The sequence below is a fragment of the Electrona antarctica genome (assembly GCF_951216825.1).
Source record: "Electrona antarctica genome assembly, chromosome: 7".
NCBI lineage: Eukaryota > Metazoa > Chordata > Actinopteri > Myctophiformes > Myctophidae > Electrona > Electrona antarctica.
In genome coordinates this window covers 26410056-26426727 of record NC_136812.1, presented here as the reverse complement: position 1 = coordinate 26426727, position 16672 = coordinate 26410056, and the positions used below count along the sequence as shown (strand labels likewise).

The window sequence follows — 16672 nt, the reverse complement described above, 5'->3', positions numbered from 1 at the left end:
TCAACTTCCTTAATGTTGTCCTTGGTCCATGGTCAATAGCTACAAGTAGCCTACATGCCCTGTCATCGCTGTGGCCTCTTGGAGAGTGACCACAGTCCCCATGCTCCGGGGGAACTTAACTCGATCCTGCCCTCCCGTTCCCAAAAAATGATGACTGGGGCTGTTGTGCCACTGAAAAGCTTCACCTAACAAAAGAGCTGTATGCCAGATGAGAGGGTTTTGGAAGGAACCACACATTTCTTCTCTATCCAGCTCCCGAGGATGCGTGCATGTGCTTTCCATTGCAGGGCACAGTGAAAATGAGATGAGGATGGGGGGGTTAGTTAGGCTATGAAGAGAGTGAGAGCACAGAGGGTCTGGCTTACATTACCAGTGGAGTCATAGTGCTGCGGAGGGGGGCTGGGGATGGTGAAAACATCACACGCACGCACGTGTGCGCACACACACACACACACACAAACGCGCACACACACACACACACACACTATTGTTACTGCCTCCTGGAAATCCTTGTACCCTGGCCCCCACGGTAACTGGCTTGTGCCAAATTTATATTCTGTTGTACAAGTGTGCCCCGTGCCGGAAATGGACAATCTACAAGTTCAAGCTGTGGGCTTGTGGATCTGTGGCACGCACGGGATACCGTTGTATGTCCAAGTATAAATCTTTCCATTCATGCTTACTTGCTTAGGTTGCGCTAATTAACATTGGGCCTCATTCAGGGAGCGATATACTGCTTATTTTGTCTTTTCTCTTATTTAGTTCTCATCTGGTATTCAGCAAAGTTTTCTTAAGAACACATTTTAAAAGTGGTTGAGAGCGTCCTTACTGAGATAAGAGAAAACGCAGTCCACAAATCGTGTTGGTCCAATGCTAGAAAACATACGTTTGAACTTGGATGAAATGTATATATGTTTTAGACTAAGCAATCTTGATAAGATAATTAAATAATTATATTTTTCCCAAAACAAGCTTTATTCACGGCCCATAACTAAAGCCCATAACTAATGATAGCTGTTACAAAATGTATGTTTCGGGTGAAAATATCAAAATAATTAGTACGGTATAATACAAGAGAATGACAGCTTGGCACGCGCGACAGAATGCAGCCTTGTAACTAACTTGTAACTTTTATTTTTGTAAAAGAGGCAAACTAATATTGTTCATGCCGTTTGCTTTGATTGAATTATTGATTGAACACGTACGTTGCACTATGATTTGATTTGGGTGTTTTCTAAATAAAGTGTTTGTGTTGATTGTCGCGCGTACCAAGCTGTCATTCTCTTACTTGTATTATGTACCACCACAGAGTAACCTCGTGGCAGACTATCCAGCATATAGCTATCCACCTCGGAGGAAAGTCTGGTGAGACGGTAAGCCAATCAGAGGCAGGCGGGGCGTTACCATGTCTATACTCGGACGTAGAATAGAATCATGTGGGGGCTACACCATGTGGTTAGTCAGGGAGCCCTTCTTCTTCCGATTTTCATGCATTCTTCTGGCACTGGCGCCAGAAGAATGCATGAATTGTCTGAACCCAGGAATGGTGCATGAACCTTGTCCCATCACTATATCACTGTGTATGATGGACCCACCCGACACAATGGTGGTGGTCCCTAGGTTGTTCTTAGTCAGGATGGTGGTCCCTGGGTCAAAATCTGTTCATACGTAGTCGTGTGCCGGTGTCGTAGCCTTGCGTAGCCATACTAATTTGCATTGCAATGGCATATTTAGGCTGGCTACGCAAGGCTACCGGTGTCGTGCACCAACATCGGGATGCATTGTCAGCTTGTATAGCTGCTATTTTTCGTCTTTAGGCTTACGGTTAAAAATTGCAAAACAAAAAAATTTATAGATAAAATCTAATACAAACCTGTCTGTGTGTATGTGTGTTTAATGTAGCACTTTAAGAAGCAGAGGAGGCTGATCCCAGAGAGAACGGTGTGGAAGTACTTTGTCCAGCTCTGCAGTGCTCTGGAACACATGCACTCCCGGAGAGTCATGCATAGAGGTATGCACATATATATATACACACACACACACACACACACACACACACACACACACACACACACACACACACACACACACACACACACACACACACACACACTGTACACATACACACAAGCACTTGCAACATATCGTCATGGGCCATATTCTAACAATTCTCTTTTGTAAATTAACTCTAAATATCACACACAAGCATCAACATTTGCAGATCCACAAGCTCGAAACCGTGTGTGTCTCATTTTCAGCTTGTAGATTTGATACTTTTGCCGTTTTTGAATCCTGAAAAGTAACAGTTTTGGACAAATGAGGTTTCCACCCGACAGAGACAAGATGCTATAATTATGCTTGCCTCTAATATCTCTTATATCCGGCCATGTTTTACATTAATAAATATTGCCAGCATGGGCGTTTTACTCTTTACATGCTTTCTGCGTGCTTCTGTACTCCTGAGAGGAATCATTTGGAAAATGAAGGACAGGTTCAGCTATACAAGAAAGCTACAACACACACACACACACACACACACACACACACACACACACACACACACACACACACACACACGCACTGTCTATGCCCTTTATCACATCATATGTAAATAACATTCACATATAATTTATGTGTTATTATAAATTACAATACTAATGCAATTCAAATTAAACAAATGCACCCAGAGGTGCAAATTCAGTCTGCACCAACGTCTGTCACCAGGTAACACTGACTTGTTCTGCATCTATCCATCATGAGATGTGTTTTATGTGTGGACCCCAGGAAGAGTAGCTGCTACTAAGGTAGTAGCTAATGGGGATCCAAATAAACAATAAATACACAACATTTTGATTGTGACAATACTTTTGACGGTGCTGTCGGGGCAGAGCCTACAGATTGTTCTCACCAAATTCCATGAAAATCCAATTTTGACTTTGACCTGGATCATGACCTAGACCTCAAGAACATTAAAAAGAAATAACAGCTGTACAAGCTTGCAGCGCCGTCAGCTTGTATATCTGGTATTTTTTAATAACCAAAGCAAAAATCCGAAATGATGCAGATGCTTTCCTGATTTTAATGGGTTATTTTTGTAGACAGACAGACAGACAGACAGACGGGGGGGGGCATAGTATGAGCCCGGTTAACTAAGTATAGGGTTTAAGAAGGTTACCTTTCGATAACCCCGGTTCTGACTTCAGAATGAAGCACTCTACTGTATATGAACAACCTCCTATGTCCAAAACCCTTACTTTTCAGTACAAGAAACGATGTGTGTCACAAATAGGGGGGGGGGGGGGGGGATCATAATAAGTAGAAATTTGGAGAGACAAGGTTTGTGCCTGACATTGTAGTGTGAACCTCTGTTTCATTGGCGGGTGTTGAGCGGCAACATAGAACAGAGAGCACAGTGTTTATGGGCTCACATGCTTCCAATAAGGACCCGGTCTTATCAAACCTGCTGCTGAACCCCCGCATACCTGCACACCGCCAAATCCTCCGTGTCAATTCATCCATCCATTCATTACTCTGAGAGTGTAACCAAGTGGACCCATCGTCCGTTCTCAGAATTAAATTAACACTCAGGATTTGACTGTGCAGGTGGCGGTGAGCTTGGCCGGACCGACGCTTTGATTAGGTCGCTCAGACGCTAATGAACCCTGAGCTTTGGGGGGACTTTAATGAGCACTTAGCAGAGGCTGCCTACGCAGTGCACTGAGTCTTAGAGTTACAAATGGATACATTAACACGGAGGACTTTACTGTGTATTCAAAAAGCCACTTGTTGTTATACGGGAGCAGTAAATTTCAATGGCTGTTGCAGGTCACATTAACATGAGTTTAGTTTAAAGAGAACGTGACAGAAATGAGGATCGTACATCCTCCCTGGGCAAAAAAAACCTGAAGGAAAGTTAATGAAATACATCTAAATCTGTACACTGAGGTCATGTCTGAAATGTTACATGAGGAAGAGAGGGATCAACAACAGCTTAAGTGGTCTAACATTAGGTCATCCACCAACCATTCAAGTTAGCTGACATGTTACCGTGGCCAAGTGCTCACAGGAGACCTGAACTGGAGCAGTTTTGTCTGCCATTGTCATCTTTGGACATATAAAGATGGAAACAAACATCCGCAAGCACCAGATGATCCTAGCTTGGCTAATACATCATTGATTAACGAATTGCACATTTGAAACATGAAGAGACATTTAACACAGAATATGCCCTATGAGGATTAGTTTAATCCAAGCAGCAGGGGGGTGGGGACATTGATTGACACACTGTGTGTGTGTGTGTGTGTGTGTGTGTGTGTGTGTGTGTGTGTGTGTGTGTGTGTGTGTGTGTGTGTGTGTGTGTGTGTGTGTGTGTGTGTGTGTGTGTGTGTGTGTGTGTGTGTGTGTGTGTGTGTGTGTGTGTGTGTGTGTGTGTGTGTGTGTGTGTGTGTGTGTGTGTGTGTGAGAGATATATACAGGCACAGGCTCCCCCGTGTCTATTTTTGACAGGCATTAACGTTTACATTAACACATACTGCTGGAGAGGCAATTTAACATTCATCGGATTTGATTTCACAAAGTTTGTAAGCACTTAGTCCTCTCCTCTCCTCTGCTCTCCTCTCCTCTTCTCTCCTCTCCTCTCCAGATATCAAGCCAGCCAATGTGTTCATCACGGCCACGGGTGTGGTGAAACTGGGAGATTTGGGATTGGGACGATTCTTCAGCTCCAAAACCACCGCAGCTCACTCACTAGGTAAATCACAGCAGTCTAGACATGTGTGTTTGTGTCTGTGTGCGTGCGTACGCTCGCTCGCTCGCACACACACTCACACACACACACACACATACACACACACACACACACACACACACACAGATGCACTCGTTCCATGTGGGAATATTGGGTGCACACGTGCAGCAGTAGACACAAATACACACACACACACACAGAGGCCCCCATGCAGTAACCTCCTAGAGCTGGATGTGTTTCATTAGGGCCTGGTGAGGCCAGAACCATGTGTCACGTTGTGGTGCTGCAGGGCCACGGGCCCATGCCCGGCCCTTTCATTGGCCCGTTAGCCACTTCCTGTTGCCTTGGTCTTTGACCCCTGCACAGATGATGTCTGGGTATAGGCGGACTGATGATGTCCTTCGTTATGGCCCGGCCGACACACGGCTCTGATTGTGACCCCGTGCCATAAAACCCGCTGGCCAGCCAACGGAACCAACCACACTTATTGTTGGGTGTCTGTAGACGTTTGTATGCACGTGTCGGCAGACACATGTAAGATGTAAAATCTTGTAACACCTTTTTTTCCCCCTCCAGTCGAGGTCTCCAGTTCAGACCTTAGGCTTGATTTATACTTAGTTGTGCAATGGTTTGCCCGTGCTGAAATTAGCTGATCTCCAAGCTCGTACAGCTTGTACATATACTATTTTTGCTTTTGCGCAATGAAGCATAAATCAGGTTTTAGCTTACCAATGACCATAATCCCGGACACGCTATCTTTTCACTGAACCAGTTTAAGTCAATTTTACGGAACCTTGTAATCATGCAAAAGCAGAAAAGCCTTCACTCATGTCAAAGAATGTACACCCAGGCACACGACTTTAAATAGAAACAACGTTTTGGTGATCACTGACGTTAAAAGGAATGGAATCGTGTCACTGCAAACTCAAGGGAAGCATATTTATTTACCGTCAGTGGCAGCCGTTAATGACCTAAACCCCCACCTGGGTCGACCGCTTGCCTCATTTCACAGAAAACCTGGGGTTTAACATAAACACACACACGTGCACGCGCTCCTCACTTCAGAGTGGGCCTGGTGTTTAATAAAACACATGCCCAGGTCTTAACAGTTTGTTAATAGCCTGTCCTTGCCTTCCTTTATCACTACGGTGTACTGTAAATGTCTCTCCTTGTAAGTGTTTTGGGTCGAAAATGTATTCAGCCACAGACTAGTGTTGTTGTCTTTGTGTTGTTTATGTAGTTCTGTGTCTATCTGACAACTTTGTGTTGTTTTCTATTAATACTGTTGTGTGTTGAATCTCATTACATAACATGCTGATGCAGTTAATACTGCCACGTTCGCTGGGAATTAATCCATTCATGTAGATCGCCTTTTGAGCCTTTTCAAGGCAAAATATACCCTGGGAGCTTGACCGGAAGTTTGCTTTGGATAGGAAAACATTTTACGGGACGATCACGGACCACTCAAGGCATGATTATATATATATATATATATATTTTTTTTACCGCAACCACAATCCCGTTTGTTTTGATTAGAATCGTAATCTTTGATTAGGATGAGGATATTTTATTTGTATAGCAGATTTCAGCAACAAGGCAATTCAATGTAACCTGACTCCGCCAGATGGGGCAGCAGAGAGTACACTGGGTTCCCCCCTCCTGCTCCCATCTGGGAACTCTCAGGCAGACTTGATGCTCCGGCCACAAAACGGCCTGGCCAATCAGCAGCAGCTAGAAGCTAGAAGCTGCTGCTAGAAGCTGCTAGAAGCTGCTGCTGATTGGCCAGGCCGTTTTGTGGCCGGAGCATCAAGTCTGCCTGAGAGTTCCCAGATGGGAGCAGGAGGGGGGAACCCAGTGTACTCTCTGCTGCCCCATCTGGCGGAGTCAGGTTACATTCAATGTGCTTTACACAGAACATCAAGCAAAGGAAACACAAGTATACAATGACATTAACATGCATGAAACAAAAGAGGTGCAACAATGGATACAATTACTGTGCAGCACTTTCAAGAGAAATAAAAATAAAATATGATCTCATTCTCAATCAATTGCAGCGGTAAACAGAAAGGTTGTTAGTTGTGTTTTAAGAGAGTCAGCATACGTACCTGTTTTACAGATGTGTGCATAAAAGCTAAATGCTGCTTCCCCAGTACTGTATGTACATGTAGTAGTGCTATTTATACAAGTTCCTATTTATGGCCTGTTGCTGTAAAATGCATTTTAACTGTATTGGTTTGAATATAGAAACCAGCAATAATAACTTTATAGTTATATTACTTCATATCAACTGTTTATGATACTTTTCATTCAAACTAATGTGTGGCTTTTTTATTTTTAGATCCAAACACGTCATTACCAACTCTGTTGCCTTTCACACCATTATTAAGTCCGTACTCCCAGCAGCGTGCTGCTCACAGGCTCTGTATAGAGCACGAGGTGAGCCTGTAGAAGGAAGGTGTGAATCATGACATTAGGTGAAACAGAAGCTGTTGTGGAACACGTGGCCGCTCTGCCAAACAGAGCGCAGTGGAACAGCCTTGTGATTGCTCATTAAACGTTGAGTCCATAGCACCCTCTTTAGGCTGACGGAAGGATAGGCAGCCCTACTGCATTGGTCAATGTGTCCATCCCATCCCACACACACAGCCTCCTGGCTATCCACCAGGCTATGCAAATGCAACATGATGCAATCTCAACTAGGCTGCAAAAAAGTATTTTCAGAAATGTCATAGAAAATAACTTTCAGATTTTTGAACAATATGCTTTGTGTTTGAGGAGATTTAGAAGGTCATGATTTATGAGAACTTTAGGCTAGTCATTGTAAACCTTCAATGCACATGTTTTTCACATACTGTAGTATCACTAGATACAATGTGACATGTAAAACGAAAATAGTATACATTCGCATTTCTTATACAGAAAAAAAATCACACCTGTGTGAACTGAGGGGCGCTCTTATATTATTGCCCTCACTTTTATCTTCAACATGTCACAAGCCAATGTTGTGTTCACACAAACCCGGAAAGCTGGGCATAGGAGGGGCTAGCTACCTTCAAACCCCCCCCCCCCCCCTCCCGCACATGTTTTCGTTCCCAGGCTAAAGTTATCCATGTGTTACTATCTCTCTCTCTCTCTCTCTCTCTCTCTCTCCTTCATATCCTGATCTCTGCTTGCTGTTCTTCTGCCACCTTTCTAAATTTCCATCCCTTCTCTGCCTTATCTGTCCTCCCTTCTTCCAACATCTTTATCTCACCCCTACTCCTCTTTCTTTCTTTCTTTCTTTCTTTCTCTCTTTATTTCTTTCTGTCTCTGTCTCTGTCTGTCTCTCTCATTCCTCTCTGTCTCAGCTGTGTGTGAGAGAGAGTGAGTGGAATAGCAGGAGCATAAGTGCCAGCATGTACGTGAGTGAAACAGAGAGAGAGAGGGGGGGGGGGGGGGAGTGAGAGAGCGAATGAGACAAGGACGGAGCGAGGGAGTGAAAAAGAAGGTGCCGGAACGAGAGCAAGAAAACGAATGGAGACCAAGGGATGGAGAGACACAGGGACAGGATGAGAGTGACACAAGAACAGAGCGAGGAAGTGAAAAGGTATAGGAGGGAGGAGTGGAGTGAGAGGAGAAGAACGTGACAGAGTGACACCGAGAGAGAGAGACAGAAAGGGGGGAGTGAGAAATGACACGGAGAGAGAGAGCGAGGGAGGTAGAGAGAGTGTATGTCTGTAATGAGCCCAGCCAGCCACCCTGGTGAACAGCAAAGCAGTGTGGTGGAGCCTAGACGGAGGTCCAGGCACACAGACTGTCAGCTCCCAGCCTTTCAACTCAGCAGCTCTGCAGACACACACACACACACACACACACACACACACACACACACACACACACACACACACAGACAGTATGCAGAGAGACATAAACACACACTCCTCGAGTCCTCTCACAGGCTTGCATGAACGTACACTAGTGTACCGTACATACGTGTAGATGCATATACAGGCACACCTGCGCACACACACACACACAGCCAGCCACATCCTGGCACGCCAGCACACAGGCATACAGTATGCTAATGTCGACCCACACCGCACGCATGCCAAACACATAAATACGTGAGGACACATAGCTTGCGCGCACGACCTGACAGCTCAAATAACCTCAAAAGCAGTGTTTCTCAAAGTGAGGTCCGGGGACCCCCAGGGAACCTTTGAGGGGGTTCCTTTGGGAAAGGTGCTGCTAATTGACCCAAAAGTGACTGATTAATGATTGCTGTAATTTGTTTCAAAAAAGCTTTATACCCAGTGTATATATTATGTGTATATACCATATCAATGTGACAACACACTGCTGTACCCCCTGTACTGTACTGTACATACTTTCCCCATTTATTTTCTTAAATTGTTTTTATGTTTTGACACCCTACTTTGGCAATGTAAACGTTTGTTTTCTCATGCCAAGAAAGCGCCATTGAATTGAATTGGTCTCCAGTCCAGGGTGTCCACAGCTAAATTTGTTAATATAGCATCAAAGTGAGTTTAACCGCTATATACATTTACATCAGCTATTTGAAAAAAGATGACCTACAAGCTCACAACACGTCTCATCAAAGAAACGTTGAATATCTCTAAAACTTTTTAACGACACATCTTCTATCGGGGGTCCTTGGCACAAAATATTTTCAGATGGTGGTCTTATACATATGAATTTGGGGGTCCCTGACATGAACACACCTGAGAATCACTACTTTAAAATATACTGTAAAATCCTTATTGTAATTTGAATCCATACCATAAAGGACCCATATTGGGTCCATTTGGTTCCATTCGTACACTGACTTAATTAATTAACAAAGAACTTTATAGTGTACAATACATCATCTATTGGCAGCAAAACGTAGTAAAATATATCTGCAAGCGTGATGCTAACACTGAGGAGTGGATGGTAAGGGAGAAAGGAGATGCGTTGACGCTCAACCAAAGAAGAGAGGCATGCATGTCCTGACAAGAGAGTTTTTTTGCTTTAATATTGCTGATTGAGCTGCTCCCATCCACAATCTCCTCTAAAAGTGTTTGTTAGAACAGCACTGTACAGAGGGACACCTCTAATGTCCTCCGTCTATGGCCCAGTGGAACATCTGAGCCCCTCTCGGGGCTTGTACTTGTAGGTCTGCTATTTTTGAAAAATCGTGAAAATGTGGTGCAAATCTTTGAATATATATATATTCTTTCGGAGCGAACGATTTGAACTCAAATATTAGCTTCTGGGAGGTCCCTGGAACAACATATCTTCAGATCGGGGTCTGCAGCCAAATACAGATAATTCTGAGGGGCCTTGACATGAAAAAGGTTGATAGAAACATAGGTTTATCAGAAAACTGAGAACTAATTTTTTTTAGAATCGTCCTCAGGTCGAAATGGGTTAAAGACCTTTTAGCCTCGGCAAAGCCAACTTGGCTCCTGACAAATCATGACCATAAACAATGTTTTTGGGCCGAACAAATAATTATAACGAAGAAAAAAAGGGCAGGGTACACTTTTCTTTCTTTTTTCTTCTTTCTAATTATTTGTTATGATTTGTCGGGAGCCTAGTTGGCTTTGTGCGTGCCCTCAAAGGTGCCCAAAGTCATGTTCTTCCAGTTGGCATCACTGTGTCCTTTACCCCTACGAGGGAATGCATCATTGTCACAGCCATTCATAATAATGGAAATCAATCCCAACATGACTTTACATTTATTTGCATGAATAAGTGATGTTGAAGGAGCCTGACGTCTGTTTATTATTTTATTTTGATGCAATTACTATAAGAGAAGCAATCATTTTTTAATCAACTAAAACACACACACACCACTAAAATGACCAATCTACAAAGCAATTTCTCTCGCTCTCTCTCACCCCCTCTCCCTCTCTCCCTCTCTCCCTCTCCCCCTCTCCCTCTCTCGTTTCTGTCTGCCCGCCTGTGCAGAAGCTAATGTATTATTTTTAGAATTATAGGTAACACTTCATTATTCAGGGCCACACATTTTAAGACTAAGGCGTTTCTCAGCCCAATTATTTCTGCACCAAAATACGAAAGTGCCAGCTTTCATTTCTGTTCTCAAAGACTTGGTGCTGTAATAGCCTCCTCTGTAATAGTTTTATTAAATGTAATTATTATTATTGTTTCAGTTTCCTCCAACATGTTAATTCACCAAGAGGCTGTGTGTGTGCGTGCGTGTGTATTTATTCCCAGCACTGTTCGCATACCTCTGCTGAAGTCTCTCTCCACCTGAGAGCTGTTCTCTCCCAGCCAGCTCACTTCAGCTGTTTGTACGTTGTGTAAACTTAAACCTGAAGCCTCAGTGTCAGCCTACTTGTGCCTGACTATCTCCCATAGCATGTTCTTTGCTCAGTCAAAATCAACATCTATTCAACCCTTCTTCCCATATACATTATATATTTTTACCATCTTATACATTCAGGATTGACGGGCAGAGAAATATATCCGAAATAAACCATGAATCATCCTACACTTAGTTTTGTAGCGATGACGTGTCTTCTAGAGCTTTGTCTACCTACAGGCTTTTGCTTTTAAGGGAATAAAGATGAAGGAAAAACAACATATTTGTAGCTGTCATTAGCCAACATAGAACACTGTGTATATATAAAGTTTATTCTTGGGCTGTTGACTTGTGGGTCCATGTGAGTGGATGTTCTGATGATTGTGTTGCTGACCCGTGGGTCCATCTGAGTGAAGGTCTCATGCTCTGAGTCTGGAGTCCTGCCAGTCACCATGGCAGTTTGTGGATTCTTGAGTTTCAAAACCAGAACCAGAGGCAGGCCCTGCGTTTTAAAACCTGCACCGCCTCTCCCCGCGGGGCGCGTTCTGCAACTACTGTTTCAGATCATTACACGGAGCCAGTAATCAAAGCTGATTTATGTATGTGTGTGCATACTGTTATTCATGCATTCTGTACATACAGTATGCAATGCATGCACGTATGGTTTTGGTAACGTATATGGTTACCATGTGGCATGATGTGGGCGTTGATCGGCGTTGGCGTGATCTCTTTTCCAGGAGAGAGTTAACTGTGTAAAGAAAGACAATGTTGTTCTAATTCAGTGGTTCCCAAACTTTTGTATGTCAAGGACCCCCAAATTGACACTAATTATCCCACTGACCCCCATTTGAAAAGATATGTCGGGGACCCTCCATATATACTTGTTTTGTTTACTTTATCTGACTCCTGAGTCCTGAGTAGTCCCTCCACTGTTCTAATCGGAGACTCATCTCTCCTCTCCTCTCTCTCTCTGACACATCGATTGATGCCCAGGGAAAAGCACTAGATTACTGACACAAAAGACTAATGTCCCCCTCTCTGTTTGTCTCGTTCCCTATCTTCTTCCCTCTGTCTCCACTTGCTGTCTTTCCTCTACCCTCCCTCTCTGTTCCAGTGGGCACCCCTTACTACATGTCACCAGAGAGGATACATGAAAACGGATACAACTTCAAATCTGACATCTGGTCGCTAGGATGCCTGCTTTACGAGGTAAACTACATGAAAGAGCACATCCACTGTCACCTTGCAGTAGGTGGTGGTGGGCGGGCACACTGTGCCAGGAACACATGCACACACACGCGCGCACACACACACACACACACACACACACACACACACACACACACACACACACACACACACACACACACACACACACACACACACACACACACACACACACTGCCCCCGGGTGCAGACTAGGCATAAATGCAAATAAACAACTTAATTTTCTCAAAGCTAATATCAAATAATTCCATTATCTCCTAATTTCGTTGTTATGTATCATCATCATGACATAATCACCATTCACTGTAGGTTTTACATCCTGATTCCTGAGATCCCAGAGCCTGTCACTGATTTGTCATCATGATGTCCTCCTGACAACCAATAAAACCACGACATGGCCATGGAGCTATGGGACTGCAACTATGTGCAGACATGCCAAAAATCTTAATAAACTCAATTTGATTGGCCAACCCACTGAGGAGAAAAATGAATGCAGACAGTTGACTCCGTTTTATAGCAGGATAGTATTACAGTACTGCATAATATGCACTATTGTATTACTGTACAGTATATAATGTAACAGAACAATTATTCTTTAAACCGATATCGATAACTTCCTGCTTCTTAAGATCGATACTAATAACCGATAATATATATATATATATATATATATATATATATATATATATATATACATACATACATACATAAAAAAGACATACAGTACTAACATAGCTTTGACCTAAGAAAATACAGTATATCATACCTATGATACTCTTTAAAGAGATCCAAAAGACTTTGCGGATACAATCAACAGATAAAACAAATAGTGATTTAGCAGAACTGCAAGCATATGAAAATATATACAATAAAGAATATATATACAGTATAGTACCAGAGCTATTAATAATGTTATCGGGTTTATCTGTATGTCATAATTTCTGATATCTGGCCGATAATTATCTTGCCGATAATTATCGTGCAAGACGTGCATCCCTACATAGTACATACAGTATGTAACGCACATCGGTATGTAACACACATCATTCCCAACACATGCATCTACCCAGCATTAGTTGTCTTTACAGCACACAGACTCTATCAATAATAATACAAACACAAAGCCATAGCTTCTCTTCCTCCTCCTCCTATACTGTTCCTTGGACACGCCCTGCCATGCCAGGCAGGGCATTACTCCTATGATGAGCTAAACCTCTATAGACCAGTGTGGGGGGAACCTGTTGTGTGTTGGAGAGCTTGTGGGTGAAGGGGAACCGACGTGTCCATGTGTTTTTGATAAGGGCCAGCCAGCGATACTGAGTCTGACTTGTCTGATTAGCTGGGAGAGAGAAAAAGCCCAGAGAGCCTCTGCCATGTAGCGACCACACTGACGAGAGATCCAGACGGACGGACGGACGGACGGACGCAAGGAAAGCAGAGGGGGATGGCAAAGAAACGAGAATTAGAATGAGGACAGAGAGGAGAGAGAGAGTGAAAATGAAATGATAGTTGGTATGATGTTTCGCCTTGAAAATGCATTTGCCCGGGTCTCTCACACACATGCACACACCCACACACACAGGCATACAACTAGGAAGCGAAGAAACAGACATGCTGTTAGCCGGGAAAGCACCCACATTCTCCAATTCCCCAGTGTGGCTGATCATTTGGGGTGCATTTCAACACACCTGTGACTACTACACTATACCTACCAAACCGCCTCAGGCAGAGCGAGAGAGAGAGAGCGAGAATGAAAGGGAGAGCGGGAGAGGGAGAGTGAGCAGGAGAAAGCTTTACTTTCAGGTCATGGTTGCTTGGAGACCACTCGTCTTCAGGTTAACACTTTGAGAGCCCAGGGTCAGTTGGAACCAGTAAATCGGTGTGCCCAGCGATTTGCAGCTTCAGAGCCCATTTCAAGGTGACAGGACTCCATCTTAATTGTGCAGATAGCATAGCATCTAACCAAAACACCCGCGGGAGGATCGCTGACCACCTGAGGCATTATTACTTCTAACGCGAGTAGCGACCGGACTGCGATGGGCCGTCAAAAAAACACAATCTTTGGTTAGAATTGTAATCATTGATTTAGATTCAGAGCTATCAGCGTCAGAAAGTTTTGCCTCCCGCCCATTAAAATGGAGGGGGAACACTTTTGATGACGCACCAACCGAAAATGACATCGGAAGTTGCTCAATAGTCGCTCCTAGACTGTAGAGTGGTGCACTCTGATATCAAACAAGTAATCAATCTCCGTCCTGGGCATCGGACGAAATTAATCAAAAGGACGGAGATCTCCGTTCTGGGCTCTCAATTGCCACCCCCCACAATGCACCAGGGCAGCACTAGGCTGTGGTTGGTTGAAGGCAGAGGGGGTACTTAAGGGTCACAACCATTTGTGTATCTTCATGACAGTGAGTGTTGGAGTGAGGACATATATACTGTACGACTCCGCTCAAACAGCCACCTGACCACACTGTCCACATTGCTCCTGTTATTGTCTCCACCAGGCCGAAGGCATGGGGAGAGAGTATGTTTTGCACTCCGTCCGTCCGTCCGTGTGTCCGTGTGTCCGTCCGTCCGTCTGTGAACAGCTAATCTCCGGCACCGTTAACCCGGTCGATGCCAAATTTTGCACACACACTCCCTGGATGCCAATGATGAACCTCTGCCCCAAAATTTCCAGATCGGCTTGTTATAGCGCCACCAGGAGGCCGCTTTGTGCAAAACACGTTTTTGGACAGTACACCTACAGATTTTGTCCAAACATCACGCAAATTGGTACACAGTCTCTCTACAGCCATTCAACGAAACAGGTCTTTCAGATTTCTCAGACTCCATCCTGATTGGCTAAGATTGGCTTCCAAAGTTCGCAGGAGTGCTCAGTTTCAAACAAAATGCTGCAAATCATGAACACATCGTGTGATTTCCGTGAAATTGTGCACGCACATTCCCACTAGGCAGAGGAAGAAATGCCACGTGAACATTTTCAACTCGGCCTCATGGTGGCGCTATAACTGGCCGAAAAGTGTTTTTACCTCTAACTGCACGGATCTGTAGATAACTTTGTATGCCAACTCCCTAGAGGCCAAGGAAAAACCTTTGCCTGGCATTTTTCACATCTGCTCTTTATAGCGCCACCAGGAGGCCGACATATGTAAAACAAATTTTCTAATATTACTCCTTCAGATTTTATCCAAATTTCACGCTAATCGGTACACATGCTCTCCATAGTCATGTGCTCAAGATTGGTTTGTTTGATTTCTCATAATCCACCCTCATTGGCTACGATTGGCTTCTAAACTTTTCAGGAGTAGCCCGCTTTGTACCTGTTTTGTACAAATCGCCACAACTACTCAACGCAGCGTCCGATTGTGGTGAAACTGTGCATGCATATTCCCACTAGGCTTTGGAAGAAATGCCACTTAACAGTTTTCAAATCAGCCTCATGGTGGCGCTACAACAGGCCAAGCATCACACACACACAGTCCTATCCTCCTGGTGGAGACCTGTGCCCAGAAGGGCACTTTTTCTAGTTTATTTATATTTCAACAGTTACCATGTACAAGACAACTGCAGAGAACTGTTGAATTCATTTCAGTTTGGCTCTATTTTGTCCTGGTTTGGTTGCTGGTCTCAGATCCAAAGCTGGGCTGTTAAAAGTGTCATCACTGACTGAGAGATTCCTGTGAATATGAGAAGCAATATATAAGTCTGTCAACAAACGCTCAACAGGATAAATATACTGTAGGGTCTCTTGTCTACAGGGATGCACCGATATATCTGCTATATTTCGTATCAGACAATAATTGCCTCGTTGACTGCCGTTGACATATTGGTAATTGACATTCACCGATGGCAGTAGCCAATGTTTATCTGCATATTGTGATGCATCGATTAGGTTGGTGTTTGGTTATCTGCAGCCTATCAAGCTGAATATTTGGAACAGTTATGTTTTATATGAAGATTTCTATTTTTCCCTGGCATAAACAAAAGGGGGAATGTATCGGGCTATTGGCCAAATTGTTATTTTAAACCTCGCCATTGGTGCATCTCTTTTTATCCCTCGATTTTGTAACCCATTTTTTCACCCCTGTGCCAATTATCTAATGTGATCCTGGGCTCTACACACCCTCCGCCAACCTAGTCCCCATATATGGGGGACATGGGGAGAGCAACGGACTTGAACTCATGCTTCCTTCCTGCCTGAGTGTCCAAGTTGCTCCTTTACACGTGACAGGGGGGAGTTTCCCTGGTTGGACGTAGCGCGTGGAAGGAACACGTTATTCCAACCAGTTCCTTTCCCCTCCATCAGGCCAGGGGGAGGCAGTTTGTTTAGAGACCAGGATTACTGCATGTTTTTGTGAGGGTACCTACCCTAGGGGACACGGGGA

The 16672-nt window shown here is 44.0% G+C and overlaps 1 protein-coding gene across 3 annotated transcripts in view; it reads left to right on the top strand.

Annotated features, from left to right (window-relative positions):
- Positions 1-16672, top strand: part of nek7 (NIMA-related kinase 7) — an 89580-nt gene that overhangs the window by 54982 nt on the left and 17926 nt on the right. For all 3 annotated transcript variants that reach the window (XR_013790413.1, XM_079506058.1, XM_079506057.1), the window contains 3 exons: positions 1903-2011; positions 4643-4750; positions 12169-12263. Coding sequence is in view for 2 of the 3 variants with exons in the window: in XM_079506058.1 (XP_079362184.1) it covers positions 1903-2011; positions 4643-4750; positions 12169-12263 (312 nt within the window). In the remaining variant the exon portion in view is untranslated. The remainder of the gene's footprint in view (positions 1-1902; positions 2012-4642; positions 4751-12168; positions 12264-16672) is intronic.